Source organism: Macrobrachium nipponense, chromosome 10 (assembly GCF_015104395.2).
Source record: "Macrobrachium nipponense isolate FS-2020 chromosome 10, ASM1510439v2, whole genome shotgun sequence".
NCBI classification, from domain to species: domain Eukaryota; kingdom Metazoa; phylum Arthropoda; class Malacostraca; order Decapoda; family Palaemonidae; genus Macrobrachium; species Macrobrachium nipponense.
This window is the reverse complement of record NC_087204.1, coordinates 71,297,780-71,314,410: the sequence shown is the minus strand read 5'-3', so window position 1 is coordinate 71,314,410 and position 16,631 is coordinate 71,297,780. Positions and strand designations below refer to the sequence as shown.

The window sequence follows — 16,631 nt, the reverse complement described above, 5'->3', positions numbered from 1 at the left end:
ACTCCTGGAGAGTTCCCAGGCACTGAATATGAGAAAGAATTGACTCGCTTTCTCTCTCTCTTTTTCCGGCCTCATTCTGACGACGCATAACGAACGGTATATGGGGCAATTTCAATACCTCTTGGCTCTTTCACTAGGTTGAGCAGAGAACCCGACCTTCAATCCTCATCCTCCTCCTCCTCCTCCAGACCTGCATTAGTCTGTACACTTTCAATGCAAGTTATTAGTTTAGATTGTGAGATTTAAATTAATTAGGAATACGAGAATTACATTCATCAGAATGGATTGTTAGAGACAATAGGGTTTTAAGGCTTCACTTAATTAGGAATATGATCAATGAAAGAGAGAATGGAGAGAAGCTAAACAATGTGGAGGCTCTTAGCCTTTCTTGGAACTGAGTGAAGAGAATGTCCCCCTAATGAAGAACAGGTGTTTGTGTTGGGAAGCTCAGGGAAAAAAAAAAAGGACTCCATTGAATATATTGAACTCTACCGTTGGATATATTCATGTAACAGGTACTAAAGCCTGTTTTGTCGAGGGTAAAAATGACTACAAAGAATAAAATTAAGTCTACCGGTAAAACTCTACGAAATACAAAAATACAAAATCTAATCAACTTCCTAAGCCTATAGGCATCTAGAAACTGGAGCACTAGATGTTTTCTAGAAAACGGCGGGTAATCCAGCTTCCTTAACTAGGCCAGGACGGACAAGAATAAAATAGAAATAAAACAAAAAGAACCGGGAGCTTTATTAAGATGGATAGAAAAAGGAAAGGTAGGGACGGGAAGGACTTTGTATTGAACTAATCCTCGGGAAGTGAAGTAAAGGAAATAAATAGCAAACGACGGTAGTTCTGGCAAAAAGGGAGAGAAAAAATATAGTCACCACGCCAAGGCAATCGGGAAGAAAGTTTGGCGCTGCAAAAAACTTTAGGAACATTTCTGGCAAAAGACCAGAGATTCCTGACGACCTAGGGATTTTATGTGTGACTTCATCCGACTCCCAACCTCAGGTCGAGAAACAGAGCGAAAAGATAGATAAATAAAGAAATGGAAAGATACACTAAGGTGACCATAATTGAGAAGAAAAGTATCCTTTAGCGTTACTTGTTCTACAACGAATATCCCAAGTTCAGGAGAGGATATCTAACCACTACCTAATATCTTTCCAAAGTCTTGCGACAAAGCAATTTGTCAAAGGAAATATTGTACATTATTTCGAAGAGGTAAAAAAAATACATAATATATTTTCGATGGTAAAGCCTTCACGGAATGGCAAGCAAGCAGGCATGAGAGTTATCTAGTTACCTAGAAGGTAAAACAAGACCGTAAGTATTCATTACTAAAGCAGACATATGTTAATGGAGGAATCTGTCAGTCAATCAGCCAGTGAATTTTCATTACAAAACACAAATTGGAGGTAAGAACCACATTCAGAGAGGAAGAGAAAATATTCCTACTTTCACTAAAGAACTGAGATGAAGGTACAAAGAAAATTCGATTTCAAAAGGTAGTCCGTCTACAAAACGAATTTCTGAAGCAACACAAATGATCTAAAAAAAAAAACTCATGCCTTTCAAATCAATTAGAAATTGAGGGCTTAATTGGTCTTGAAATAATGTATCTTATTACAATAATCAAAGAAAAGTCTAAATAAGAAATTGTAAGTTTATAATATTCCTGCATTTTTAAAGTTATTCAAATCAGATAAAAACTAATTCGACCGCAATAAAACAAGAAATTTTTTTTTCGATATCGTAGCGATCGTGAACTCCATTTGAATCATCCACGAAGCTATTCAAACTCGGTAAAACTATGTGAATAGTTTTACCGAGTTTGAATAGTTTTACCGAGTTTGAATAACTATTCTTGTGGCTGTGAATCTCATTTGAATCTGTGGCCGAGCGGCCTCAGTGTCTAGTCCAACACCCACCGCAGACAGGTGAGCATTCATAAACAGAGCAAGGGCGAACGAACAGCTACATAAACAAATCCAACAAAGGCCGTCATCCGCTGCAGTGCGGTTGGCTTTGTTCCAGATGTGCTGTTCGGACACAAACGGCAACTAATTGTACATCAGGAAGTTTTGGGGAGCGACTGGGGTGGTAGAGGGTGGGTGGAGGGCGGTGGGGTGTTAGGTATGGTCCAGGGAGTACCGAGGTCCTGAAAGCGGAAGGCTACGTGCAGTTGACTGGTTTTGTGAATGGCTGAACTGGGAATTTGCTTGACTTGTGACTCATTCTTAAATCTCCTGACTTTTCAATTTTTGAGAAAGAGAGAGAGAGAGAGAGAGAGAGAGAGAGAGAGAGAGAGAGAGAAATTCATGGGCTGATAATTCATTTTTGAAGAAAGAGAAACAGAGGCAATCTCTTTGAACGTAGGTTTCATTTGTTGATATTTTATTTAAGAGAGAGAGAGAGAGAGAGAGAGAGAGAGAGAGAGAGAGACGAATGAAGACGTGGAAAGCCCCATTTAAGAGAGAGAGAGAGAGAGAGAGAGAGAGACAATGTAGAATGGACCCATCGAGAACATTCGCAAATGAATGAATGGCCGTTGACCTTCCTAATGCTCTCCTCTCCTGCCTCCTTCACAAGCGCTCGCTGGAAGGTCTCTCCTTCGGGAGATCCAACCTAATAGCCTTCGTACGTCCTACTTGAGAGTCCTCCTTCGTCCGACGGCAAATTGCAGCGAGTCCTCCAGATAAATCTCGAGTGGTCTCGAAGGACCTGCGCTTGCAAAATGTTTGCGCTGCTTGTCTGCGCTTTCAACTCTCGACTGTTTGGACTCTTGACGAGCTGCGGTCGCTCACTTGTGAGAGTCGTCCGGGAGGGATGTTGCCTTTGTCAAAATATTCCCCTCTCGGCCAGTTTTCTTTCTCTCTTCATTACTTTTCTTTGTTTTTTTTTTTTTTTTATTATTTTCGGCCATTTTTTTTTTATATTTCCGAGGGCTATGGCTGGAGGGTATATTTTATGCTAATAACACGGAACTTAAATCTTCATAAAGGCCCACCCTTATGGCTCTCTCTCTCTCTCTCATCTTCTCTCTCTCTTCTCTCTCTCTCTCTCCTCTCTCTCTCTCTCTATCTACTCTCCTCTCTCTCTCTCTCTCTCTCTCTCTCTCTCGTCCCCTCTCTCTCTCTCTCATCTCATCTCTCTCTCTCTGTCTGTATATATATATATATATATATATATATATATATATATATATATATATATATATATATATATATATATATATATATCGGAATTAGAATCTTTGTACTTTTGCAATCCTGAATACCGTACATCCTCTGAAAAAGTATAGGTAATATCCTGTTTGTGTTTGTGATAAATCAAAGTCAATCCTCTTATTGCTCTAGTGAAGATTTTGAAATACTCGTATACTTCTCTCCACTGATAAAAAAATGCCGTTACTTTATGCTACTGATAACGGTGAATGAAAAGAAAAGGAAAGTACATTTATAACGAAGCAAGAAAACAACCAGCAAACTGATATATAAAAATAAGGTAGCAAATCACAGAATAAAAAGACATGAAACCTAATGCTCAGGAAAGGGGATTTACAAGTAATCACAAGATCTAGAAGAGGAAGCGCTTCATTCATAAATTATAATTTCGATGAAGAATTTACGAATAAATGAGATAAATCTTTTACAGTTATTAACGGCAGCCTCAGATGTTAAAATATTTTACAATAGAACTGAGTTTCTCGGAACATCATGCAATAAACAAAAAGCTAAAAAATAAAATCACTTGGAAACTGCATACATCTATGAAAATTCCCGCCATTGAGTCCAAATAAATTTTTCAAATAAATAAAACCTGGATTCGCCCGCAGATCTATCTTAAAATCTCATAAATTGCTTGAAGCCACAAATCCAAGCGCTCCACAAAATTTAATTAAAATCCATCCGGAATATTTTGAGATATCTTGCGCACTGAAATCAATGACTAACTAAATAACTAAATAAAACGAAAACCGACCCCACGATCGCGCACGTAAACATGCAAACAAACAAAAACAAACAAACAAACAAACATACTAATACGGACCCAATAAGTAACCTCCGTCCAACCTCACTGACGTAATCTGAATTGACAAAAAAAAAAAAAAAAAAATAAATAATAAATAAAAAAATAAAAAGATAAAAAGGTTTCGTATTTTAAGGACTCAGCATTTCGTAGGTATTCGAGAGCTGCATATTTTATCGACATCAGTCAATAGAAAGAAGGAAGTATACTGTACTCGGTACTCTTGTCAATATCTACTAAAGCAGCACTGGTTACGCATGTTTCGAAATACCAGTGGTATTCATCTTACTTATTTTGCAGTGAAATTTATCAAGGTTGGGATATTCAATTTCCTCCTACAATTTTAAAACATAAATACGAAAATATAAACGCGTATCTGCGGGTGAAATGAACGACGCTCGTGTGTATAAAGTAGATACCCGTATATCATGCGCATTTACACATCAATTCCAGAAATGAATTTGTTTGGGCGTGTTAATGGAGTACAAAATAAATTTCAGTTACTATAATCATTTTAACACATCACACCACATCACACACACACATATTTACCTAACAATCTGCTGTGATTTATAATATATATATGTATTATAATAATATATATATATATATATATATATATATATATATATATATATATATATTTACATACATACATATATATATATATATATATATATATATATATATATGGTATATATATATATCTATGTGTGTGTGTGTATCGTATATATATACACTAGATTGATAGATAGATAGATATAATACACCTTAGGTCTAAAAAAAATATAAGAATGTGAAAAGAGAAAAAATCATGGGTCAGACCTCAAGGGAAGTGCAAGACCGGCCCATTTCAGAAGGGAGAGCAATAAATATGGAAATCGGAAGGAGGAGGTGAGTTCCACAGCTACGTTTGTCACTGAGAGTCACCGAACCATCCGACTCGAGGACTTCGATTTCCACGGAAGTAACTGAGAACTAACCTTGAAGACTAAGAAAGTGACCAAAATTACAGACACACGTGCGCGAACATCACACACTCACTCACTAACACACATCCATATATATATATATACATATATACTATATATATTATATTAATAATATATATAATAGTTATATATACATAGTATAATAGAAAATTAAAACCTGCTCTACATAAATGTGGACCCGTCCAGCATACCTTTGAAGTTTCGATATCAGTGTTTTTGTAATTGTCGATGTTTACTGTAAATGTTTATATATATATATATATATATATATATATATATATATATATATATATATATATATATATATATATATATATATACCACACACACACACACACACACATATATATATATATATATATATATATATATATATGTGTGTGTGTGTGTGTGTGTGTGTGTGTATGTGTGTGTGCGTGTGTGGGGTGTGTGTGGGGTGTGGATTTGGTGGAATTAGCTTGATTGCGAGGCCGATAAGGGTGCGTAGCGTGTGTCGTGATGGGAGAGAAGGTTTTAAAGGAATGGAGGACAACAATGCGTAGTCCCTTAAATTAGGGGATGGGTGACAGACAGGCCTGTAAGAGTTATCTGGGGCACAACACTACTTTATAGACCTGACAAAAATGTGTGGCTGAGAGGAAGCATTAACTAAAATAATGGATATATAGCATTATAAAAAACATACATACATACATATATATACATACAACACATATATATACATATACATATATATATATATATATATATATATATATATATATAGTATATATGATAGAATAATGGATATATGGCAATATGAATAAATAATTCATATATATATTATGAATATATATGTGTGTGTAGTATGCATAATAACTACCACACTTGACAAACGTATGTGGTCACTAGGAGGAATTCACTAGAATATTGGATATATTATAATACACACCGTTGTCTCCTTATATTCAATAACAGGAACAAGAGATAATCCTTCTGCGATCTTATACAATTAGATTGGTGAAAAACGAACGCTTAACATTAAAACTGTTTCAATGCTAAGAAGCAGACACTCAGAGTTAAAAAAAATGAAATCTAGCAGTAAAATCCTTTAAAAAGAAACAAGATATGATTCCCCCCGTCTAGCAGTAATTCTTTTCATAAAAAAAAAGAAAAGAAAAATGGTCATTCAAATCCCCAAGATTCTTAGTAAACTCTTTAACGAGGGAAAAAATGGAAAACTTCAAAATCCATTAAGCCAAAAGTTATCTATACTCTATTCAGATATTCATATATTAGAATCTCCTTTAATTTAAATAGTAGTACATTATTCCGTACAAAGAAAATTTTTTCTATACTTCTTAAACCACTGGTCTAGTAGATATTCATGTCACTAAATACGAAAAGACAATCAACATTCCGTAAGACTTTAATAAATTATTACATAAGAAAGTAAGCAAGATACTTCAAAACCCATTAAAGCCATTAGGCCTCTAGTTTATCAGTAAATCATATGAGAAAAACTTTTCTACGCTCCATAAGCCATAGCTCATAGAGATTTGAAAGCGAGCAGTATAGACAAAGATAGCTTCAAAAAGTGAAGTTACCGGATTAGAACCTAAGATGAACTTTTTCCAGAAAAAGAAAGTCTCTGGCGTCAGCGAAAGTGGGAGGACTAACGGCTGTAACTACCAAATGCAAAGAAAAAACTGCAAAATGATCACATCCAAACGCACGAGAAGATAGTACGAACTGCAGGAAACTTTGGAGAAATTTTGGCAAGAGACCAAGACTTTTCAAACCAAGAAGCCCAAAAATATTCTTTTCAAGATTTGGAGCCAGCAGAAAAGAAACAGAAGTAGGTCAAGAATTAAGGAAACGCGTAATTATCATGATAACAAAAAAGAATATAATCCTTTACATAATTCACCGTTCCAAAGGTCTTGAAATATTAGACAACTTCTTAGGAGAAATGTTTTTGCATTTCAAAACTTAGAAATTGCACAAGACACCTGTAACTTACACTGTATGAAACTATAAATAAATTTAGTGCAGCCATGGACGTTGTAAGTCAAAACAGACACAGGAAACGTGCAAATATACATCAGTTAAAAACTTAAAAATAGGATTAAAGTATAACGTTTTTCATTTTAGTCACTTACCTAATTGTTTTAGGCTCCTTTAGGGTTTTTGTGTATAAATTCCGTCAACGACCCCATTCTCATCAGTTAACCAGCTTCCCATTTCATATGAAATAACCGATATAAGAAGGACGAAAAGAGGACAAGAAATGAGCTGTTTGTCTATGAGAGAGACAGGTATTCAAAACTGCATCAAAAGATAAAAACAGGAGAATTACAACCTGCAAAAATGTATCATTTTTATATATAAATGAAAGCAATAGTCGGTAACAAATGAAAGCAAAACATTCTGAAACAATATAGAATTGATACCATTTAGCCTCACAACCAAAGAAAAAAAATGAGAGAAGCAAACTGATAGAATTGATGATAGAGCTCAGTTGCAATAAATGACAGGGAAGAGAGAACTATAAATATGTAATGGAAAGAAAGATTCAAAGCTAATAAGTGGAAACAAATCCACAAAGTATTTCATAGTGTTCAGGATGTGGGAAATCGATATCAGAAACAAACGAGAAAGATAATTACACAACATGATATCATTATCGCTGAAAGAGATTCATAAAAAAGACAGAAAAATTGAAACGACTGCAGTTTACCCAAAAACTAACAACCTTTCGAAAGAGGCCCATTATTGTTCTTGCAATCCAGAATCGCATTTAAATCCACCGCAAAGTGACCGCGGACTGTAATTTAATCCGGACCGCCGGCAGGTGAAACCTCCTAAACAAACAGCGATCACGAGCAAACATGCAATTGTTGCTAGATAAACAGAGGCCTTCCATTGTCTGAATGAGTTTGGCTTTGTTCCAGGCTGCAGGGACACAAACTACGAGGAGGAATCATGCGATGGTTTCTACCACAGGCAACACACGGGAGCAGGGAATCGGGATGGCTCTGTGGGGACCCAAGACGCAGAGGGTCGTGTGTAGTTGAGCACTTTTGGTGAATGGCTGAAATGGAAACTTTTCAAATTAAGAGTCACATACGCTAAAGGTTTGTTCTGAGCTGAAGAAGTAGAGAGAGAGAGGAGAGAGAGAGAGAGAGAGAGAGAGAGAGAGGTATTTTGATCTTATGAATGGTTTCAACGTGGCGGGGTAAAGATGAATTCGTCCAGACCCGTCCATTTTAATTGTGATTGATATAATACCTTCTGACTGGGTAATGATCACTCGCGTCTCTACAACAGTCGTATAAGAACCAGGTACACAATTCCCTGCATATGTCAAGAGACACACACCAGGCTTACAAGGAAACGAAACCCGAACGAATAAAATGATAAATAATCAGTTAAAGAATGAGTGGAGTGGTCGTTCGTCTTTCCGGAAGGAAGTTCTCCTTCAGGAGACCCCGACATTATAGATTTTGTGCGATTGGCCGAGTTTTTCCTCCTTCGACAAACTGCGCAGACTTTTAGATCTCAAGTGCGCTCGAAAGACTTGTGCTTGCGAAATGTTTGTGCTGCCTTCGCTTTGCCTTTTCTTCTCTGTGCAAACTTCCAGGATTGGTCCAGACTTTTAAGTCATTCCAGGGCGGAGTACTATCATCCGAGTTTTTATTTCTCTTGATGTTTTGAGAAGTTCCATTTTTCTGATTTTTTTACGGAATGATTTTACATCATCGAATTACATAGGTGTTTTAACACTGATTTTTTACTCTTTTAGTTTTTCATAACTTGATATTTTGATCTTACACAATAAACCTCAAATGAGAATTATACTCAAAAGTATTTGTTAATTCATTAGCTCTTACGTTTATATCAAAGAATTATATCTCAATGAGAACCGGTCTATGAAATGTAATAAACTTTTTTGCAAAATATACCGCCATCTAAAATGCAGGAGAAGAATACTCAAATATAACTTAGAAAGAGAAAAACCAGAATAATACAGTATAAAAAGTCTTTTATGGCAAAATGACTGGAGGAAAATATTGAAATTTACCTGAGCCAACTTGGCATGAGGCCAATTTAATCCATAAAGTCCATAAAAGTTTGTCGATTTTAATGTTTGCGCCACGACCTGACCTATTTCAGGAAATGGGGAAAAACTTTTTCTCCTTTGGCTATGAAATAAAAGTGATTAAGGACTGAAAAAGGCGATAATGAATACGGATCGACACCGTACGATGAAATCTGATCAGCTTGATATCTTACTTCCGGGAACGATGCTGGAAGATGTTTAGCATATGCTTGTGTACGTGTGTGTTTGCTTGTTTGTTTTTTCCTCCACATATACCTTAAGAAGTTCTTGATGGATTTCAAAGAGGTTTTGTGCCAAGGATGAGCTGATTAGATTCCGAGATGGATCCGATGTGGGACTAGTTCCAGGAATATTTTTACGTGATTTCTTTACCACCAAGTAATTTAAATCGTATATGTACGCCCCGTAGAGTTACAACAGGGCGTTGATGTTCTCGGAATAGCATTACCTTCACTACGATGGAAGTTACATATCCTATTTGCGTTTTCCTTATTGTGCATCCAAATGATATTCTAAAAACATGTAAATTTTCTCTCTGAGCGCCATGATAATAAGGAGAACAATGAATAGAGTGGAGTTGGAGTTTGTTGAAGAAACTCACAAATGGATTACAATGGAATTTTGTCGAGTGGTGGATTACGGTACAAAGGAAACAATGATTAAATTTGGAGACAAATACATGACAATATGGGGTGTTTTATTTTGTTTACCATAGTAGAGATATGCTGTCCACTAGCAATTTTAGCTAAGAATGTAAAATTTTTCCAAGCTTTGTTATTCAAGCAACGACGCCGATGCTATTTATTGTTATACGCTGTAGCATTACTTGACATGAAATATCATGGGCATTTGAGACTAGGTCATTTCATCAATACTGATCAATAAGAGAAGGGCGTAAACTCGTACCTGTCAATGTTTATTGTGGCAAGGATATGATTGTACCATAACCTGTCGTGGATCGAAGGAGTCTGTCAATAAGGCGTCGTGAAAATGTAGGAGTTATGTCAAACTTTGCTTTGAAAAAGATGTGTTGTGATAAATATAGACATACGAGTAATTGGTAGGGTGAACTTTGGTACATATGTAAGAGTATTATACAAGGAAGGTCTATTATTTCCTTTTTCTCCACCATCTTTTTTCCTGGCTTTGACAGGACGTGGATATTATGTTTCCTGCCCCATCTGCCTCTTCACTAATACACATAAAAAGTATATATTTATATTTCTCTGTAAAGTTTCGACCAACAAAACACACAAAGATCATCAAGCGTATATTTTAATTTGCTATAAAAAAGGTTTTTTCCCCCTCACACTGACATACTGAAAATAAAGAAATGACAACCATGGAGATAAATGATACTCAATAAATATTCCATTTTCCCAGTATGATACATAATAATGTGAGAGGCATCGAGTAAATACAGAAAAGTGGTTTCGGCAAATTACTTGACTAAATTTCCATACTTAAGTACGTAGACACTGGTAACCTTATGTTTGCCAGGAACCTTTATAAAACATTTACATTTTTTTAGCTCTGTAAAAGATGTGTGACAATTCAGAAACGAACACATTCTGTAATGTTTTATGGTGCTTCAACAATTATTAAATGTGGTTGGGATACCAAATGCCCCATACTGAATGACTTCACAAATAAGGTTCACCTCGAAAACGCAAATAACGACCGTTAATACTAATTGATTTTATACGTTGTACTGAACGGCAGACTCTGCCATAACTATCTAAATGCAATTTTTTCTAAGTGTAAATTCGTGAGATCACTTTTCAATTACCTTTGCTCAAGAATCTTAATATGGATTCTAAAATGTGACTTTGCCATTATTATTATTATTATTATTATTATTATTATTATTATTATTATTATTATTATTATTATTATTATTATTATTATTATTATTATTATTTAAGGATAGAGATGGAAATACATTGCATAGGGGTGAAGACATTAAGAATATATTGAGAGTATTTTGAACAACATTTAAATACTAAAAATGAGAGAGAGGAGATGGGTGGAGGGGCCAGTGATGGAGATACTGGATACAAAAATGAAGAGAGCATTAAAGAAAATGAAGAATGGTAAAGCACCAGGTCCATTGGAGTTCCAAATTGAAATGATCAAATTACTAGGTATAGAGGGGAAAAAATGGATACTGGATTTATTAAAAGCTATATGTGAAGAGTAAGAAATGCCAAGGGAATGGGAGGAGAATCTAACTGTATATATATAAAGCAGAAGGAGATGTCATGGATTGTGGTAACTGCAGGGGAATTAAACTAACAGAGCATGGATTGAAATTTTTTGAGAGAATATTGGATGAGAGATTAAGAGAGATTGTAAAGATCGGGAAACAGCAATGTGGATTCATGAGAGCAAGAGGGACAGTGGATGCCATCTTTACGGTAAGACAGCTACAGGAAAAGAGGCTAAAGGGAAACCAGGAGCTCTATTGTACATTTAGAGACCTAGAGAAAGCATACGATAGAATCCCAAGAGAAGTGATGTTTTGGTGTTTGAGGAAAAGGAAAGTCCCAGAAAAGTTGGTGAGGCTGGTCAAGATGATATGTCAAAGATTGAGCACAAAAGTAATAACAGCAGTTGGGAAATATAAAACTTTGAATTTAGTGTTGGATTACACCGGGGGTCTGCATTAGGCCCACATTTGTTTGTGGTGGTCATGGATGTGAGTGAAGATATCAGGAATGAAGAGCTGTGAGAGTTGCTGTATGCCAATGATTTGGTGATTACTGCTGAAAATGAGGAGGACCTACAGAGAAGGGTTGGAGAGTGGCAGTAGTCTTTATAGAGGGGTGGCTTAAAGGTGAATGTGAATAAAACAGAGGTTTTGGTGAGCAGTAGGGAAGATAGAGACAGAATAAGGATACAAGAAAGAAGAGTCTCAATTATAAAACAGGTGGAGAAGTTTAAATACTTAGGATCTACTGTAAACCAAGAGGGGGGGGGGGGATGTGAGGCTGAAGTTGACAGCAGGATAAAAGCTGCAATGGGGAAGTGGAGAGAGGTAGCTGGAGTAGTAGTGAATAAAAAAATGCCAATCAAGCTAAAAGTCAAGATCTATAGCACAGTGATAAGACCAGTGTTAATGTTTGGATCGGAAACATGGGCTCTAAGAACAAAATAGGAAGTAAAGCTTGAGAGAACAGAGGATGAGAATGCTGAGGTGGATTATGGGAATATCACTGCTTGAAAGATTGGAAATGATGAAATAAGAAGGGTAGGCTTAGTGAAGATAACAGAGGTGATAAGAGAGCTACGCTTAAGATGGTAAGGGCATGTGCTGAGAATGGATGACGAAGAAGGAGAACGGTGTTCGAAAGTCTTTGTTTGATTTTACATAGAAATATATTCTGATATATGATTGTGGATTTTTTAACAATTTGTTTTCACGAGACTATGAATTTCTTAACAATTATTATTATTATTATTATTATTATTATTATTATTATTATTATTATTATTATTATTATTATTATTATCATTATTTTAGTTAAAGGACTGATGGTGCCATATTCATATTTATCAAACGTCCTGTATAGAGAAATATTACAGAACGTCCCGTGTCGACAAACACTAGGAAACAATTGTCCTCAGTATAAGTATTTATTTCCTTTCTCCCATAATGATATTCGACAGATGTAAGCACACTAGTAATTTCTAATTACATGTATACATATACATACATATATATATATATATATAATATATATATATATATATATACACCACACACACCCACACAACACACACACACACACACATATATTATATATATATATATATATATATATACATACAGAGTTTTGTCAATGTATAAAGTCTCAACAACCGAAAACAAATATCCTTTTATATCGACTTCACTTCGCCTTGGTAATAACTTACACCAAAGAATAATACAATAACATTATGATGAGAGCATCTACCCTTCCCTTTCAGTAATCCAACCTATATCTTTTGTACTTGATTAAGAAAGACAGTGACTTATCCATTCAGCCATCAAGAGAGGAAGGTCACTATCATTCCTATATCAAACTCAAAAAGCTTGGGTGGTTCGAATTACGCCCAGGTTAATTAGAGCACTTACCACATTTCATTTGCTCTCCGTGCAAGCTATTATATTTTCAACAAATAGTGAATTCGATACAATGAGTCATTTGCGTCTTAACATAGATACGTACATACATACATAGATACACACATATTATATAATTATATAATAATATATATATATATATATATATATATATAATATGTGTGTATCTATGTATATATATATATATATACTATATATATATATATATATATATATATATATGTATTTTTATATATGTTGCATGAGTATGGAATGATATATAATACTATATATATCATTATATATATATATATCTATAAATATAATATTATATATATTATATATATATATATATATGTGTGTGTGTGTGTGTGTGTTTGGGTGTGTGTGTCTGGTGTTGTTTGTGTGGATGTGTGCAAACCGGATAGGATGAGACGAGGAGAGCAGAGAGAGAGAGAGAGAGAGAGAGAGAGAGAGAGAGCCATGAATATCTCGGCAATTTTAGTTTCCCGAGATGTGTTTAGCGAGAGCCTGGCATCTCCCTCTAACACGTTTTATTTCCTTCGCAGTGAATGGCCGATGGAGCTGAGAGTGTGAAGGAAACCTCTTGGCGTCTCCAGCCATGTCGATTGCAGAAGAACGTCTGGGACTTTTGCTCCTCACAGGATGCGGCGTCTGTGCTAATGACATCTGCCCCGACCGAATGCGGTTGAGGAGAGGGAGAGAGGCGGATGCAGTGAGGGAAGAGAGGGGGAAGGCAAAAGTGGAATTAGGTGAATGGGACGCCCGTTCCAGACTTTGCTGTTTAGTGTCTGGAAAGAAGCGGAAGAGGAGAGAATGCGGGGGAAAGAGAAGGAGGAGGGAGGAGGAGGAGGTGGAGGAGAAGGAGAAAGGTAGGTATGGGCGAAATCTCCCCCGCGCTCCCTTCCTCGTCCGGGCAATATCTCGTGAGGTGCTCTAAGTGTCGTTGTGGGTCGTTGGCGGAGAAATGCGGCGGTCGTGACTCCCCGACGGAATTGCCAGTAAACGACCGCCTCCGCGCCAACTATTCCGCGGGGCGGACGGGCCGCCTGATGAAAAGAAAGCTGATGGCGGCCGATTGCGGCGGTTTTTACGACTTCCCCCCCACGACGACGCCGTCTGCTGTCCCCAGTGTCGTCGCGAGTCACATCCCGGCAAAGAAATGCACAAAGACGCCGTCGCGCGCCTCCATGAGCCCCAGGAGAAGAAACGTTCCCAACAGACAGAGGAGATACGTCAAAGACACTTCGGGGAGCTCTCGAGTGTCTCCGGCGGGAGGCGTTGGAGGCGCGAGAATGACTGGAGGGAGTGTTGGAGGTGGAGGAGTGATGTCTGGTGGTGGTGTAGGGGGAGGAGGGCAGTTGGGAATAGCAGTGACTGTGTTGGCGCTGGTCGTGTCTTCCTGTCATGGATTCCCCACTCGGTCGACGCACCCGCATCCGCACAAATCCACAGATAGAGATCACTTCGCACTATCCACCACGAAGAGGTGAGTGTTCCCTCGTGTTCTATATTGCGGATTTTAATATCTTTATGAACAATTTGCAAAGCATGAGATAACTCACCTGGAATTCTTAATCTTTTCGTAGCTTTATCATTTATTTATTTTTGTTGAGTTTTAAATTTTTTTCTCTACAAAAGGTAATAATAATACTATACAAGCAAAATTTAGAATGAGGTACATCATTAAGCATTTGCCTTCCCAACAGTCCTAATTACTTCATCCAATCAGATTTATTGCTTTTATTTCTCCTTTACATGCGAGAACCTCCACCGGGAATATTTATACATTTGAGCTTCGTTTTTTTAATGGTGGCAGATATATGAAACATATCTCAAGTAATCGCACAATGCAACTACAGACTAGAGACAACATTTGGAATAAATATAAATGTATATTAGATGACCAAATATCTATCTGGATTACAATGCAAAACTAGCAAAGAAGACGAGAGAGAGAGAGAGAGAGAGAGAGAGAGAGAGAGAGAGAGAGAGAGAGAGAGAGAGAGAGCATTTTGGAAAATCTTATCTACAGAATAGTTGTTAATAAAACTAAGAACAATTTAATTGTTCCGACCACCTAAACATAAATGTGTAAACATACATACATACATTATACATATATATATATATATAATATATATATATATATATATATATATATATATACACACACATATATACCAGTACAACGACGCCTATTCTATGAATATTTGAATGTTATGTCCCGGAATTCATGCAATGCATATATATATACCTTATACAGAATAATTACAAGTGTATTTTTAGATTCATTAAAGTAGGATATTTTCAGGATCAAGTATGTGTTCAATTTATGGCCATCCATATCCACATATCTGCTCTCTTTGTTCCTGTGCTCAGTGGAAAAAAAAAAAATTCAATGCATCTGCCTTAAATTCTCTCTCTCCTCTCTCTCTCTCTCTCTCTCTCTCTCTCTCTCTCTCTTCAAGGAAACAGGAAATGAGAGACCTCAAAAACTCGATAACGATGGAGAGACAGAAAATGACCGCCATGGGAAGAGACAAATGATAAGTGGGGTGTGGTGGTAGGCGATGGAAGAAGACCATAAATCTCATGGAAGAAGAGAACACGCAAGAATGACAGGGTTCGGGGTTAGAGTTTTCTTACGCATACTACGACACAGGCGAAATACCTGTCCATAAACTAGGGCATGTATACTTACACAAGTCCGCACTCATACCTATATACACACACATATGTATATATATATATACTTATTATTATATATATATATATATAATATATATATATATATATATATATATATATATATATATAAAGGTTTTTTTGCCACGAAAGGAAAAAATGAAAAAGCGAGATAGCCAAGTACTTTCAGTAAAAGGGTCCGAAACAGAGGACCGGAGAGTACTTGGCTCTATTCGCTTTTTCATTTTTTCCTTCGTGGCAAAAAAAACCTTTATTTATACATAGAATCACGCTTTATATTCTTCGTGATCAAGTTATATCATATATATATCTTATCATATCTATATATATATAATATATATTTATATACATATATTATATATAATATAAGTATATATATATAATTATATATAAGATATATATATATTATATATATATTATATATATAATATATATATACAAGTGTGTGTGTGTGTTGTACATTGATTATAGCACGAATGTTTGGATAAAATAGTACCCCTTTCTCGAGTGCAATCATTCCCTCTGACGATGAGGGCATTACTTCTCGTAAAGCTTAGAGTTTATAAGTGTACTTTCAACAATATACCAAGATCTATATTCAAGAAAGGGGCCTCAAAATATCACCATCTTCAAAATACGTGATTGTTCTTCCTAGCTTTTCAACATA

The 16,631-nt window shown here is 36.1% G+C and overlaps 1 protein-coding gene across 1 annotated transcript in view; it reads left to right on the top strand.

Annotated features, from left to right (window-relative positions):
- LOC135223673 (uncharacterized) overlaps nt 1-16,631 on the top strand; it is a 357,214-nt gene that overhangs the window by 69,223 nt on the left and 271,360 nt on the right. Inside the window, exon 2 of the mRNA XM_064262343.1 lies at nt 13,804-14,744. Coding sequence (XP_064118413.1) covers nt 14,663-14,744 — 82 coding nt within the window. The 5' untranslated portion in view covers nt 13,804-14,662. The remainder of the gene's footprint in view (nt 1-13,803; nt 14,745-16,631) is intronic.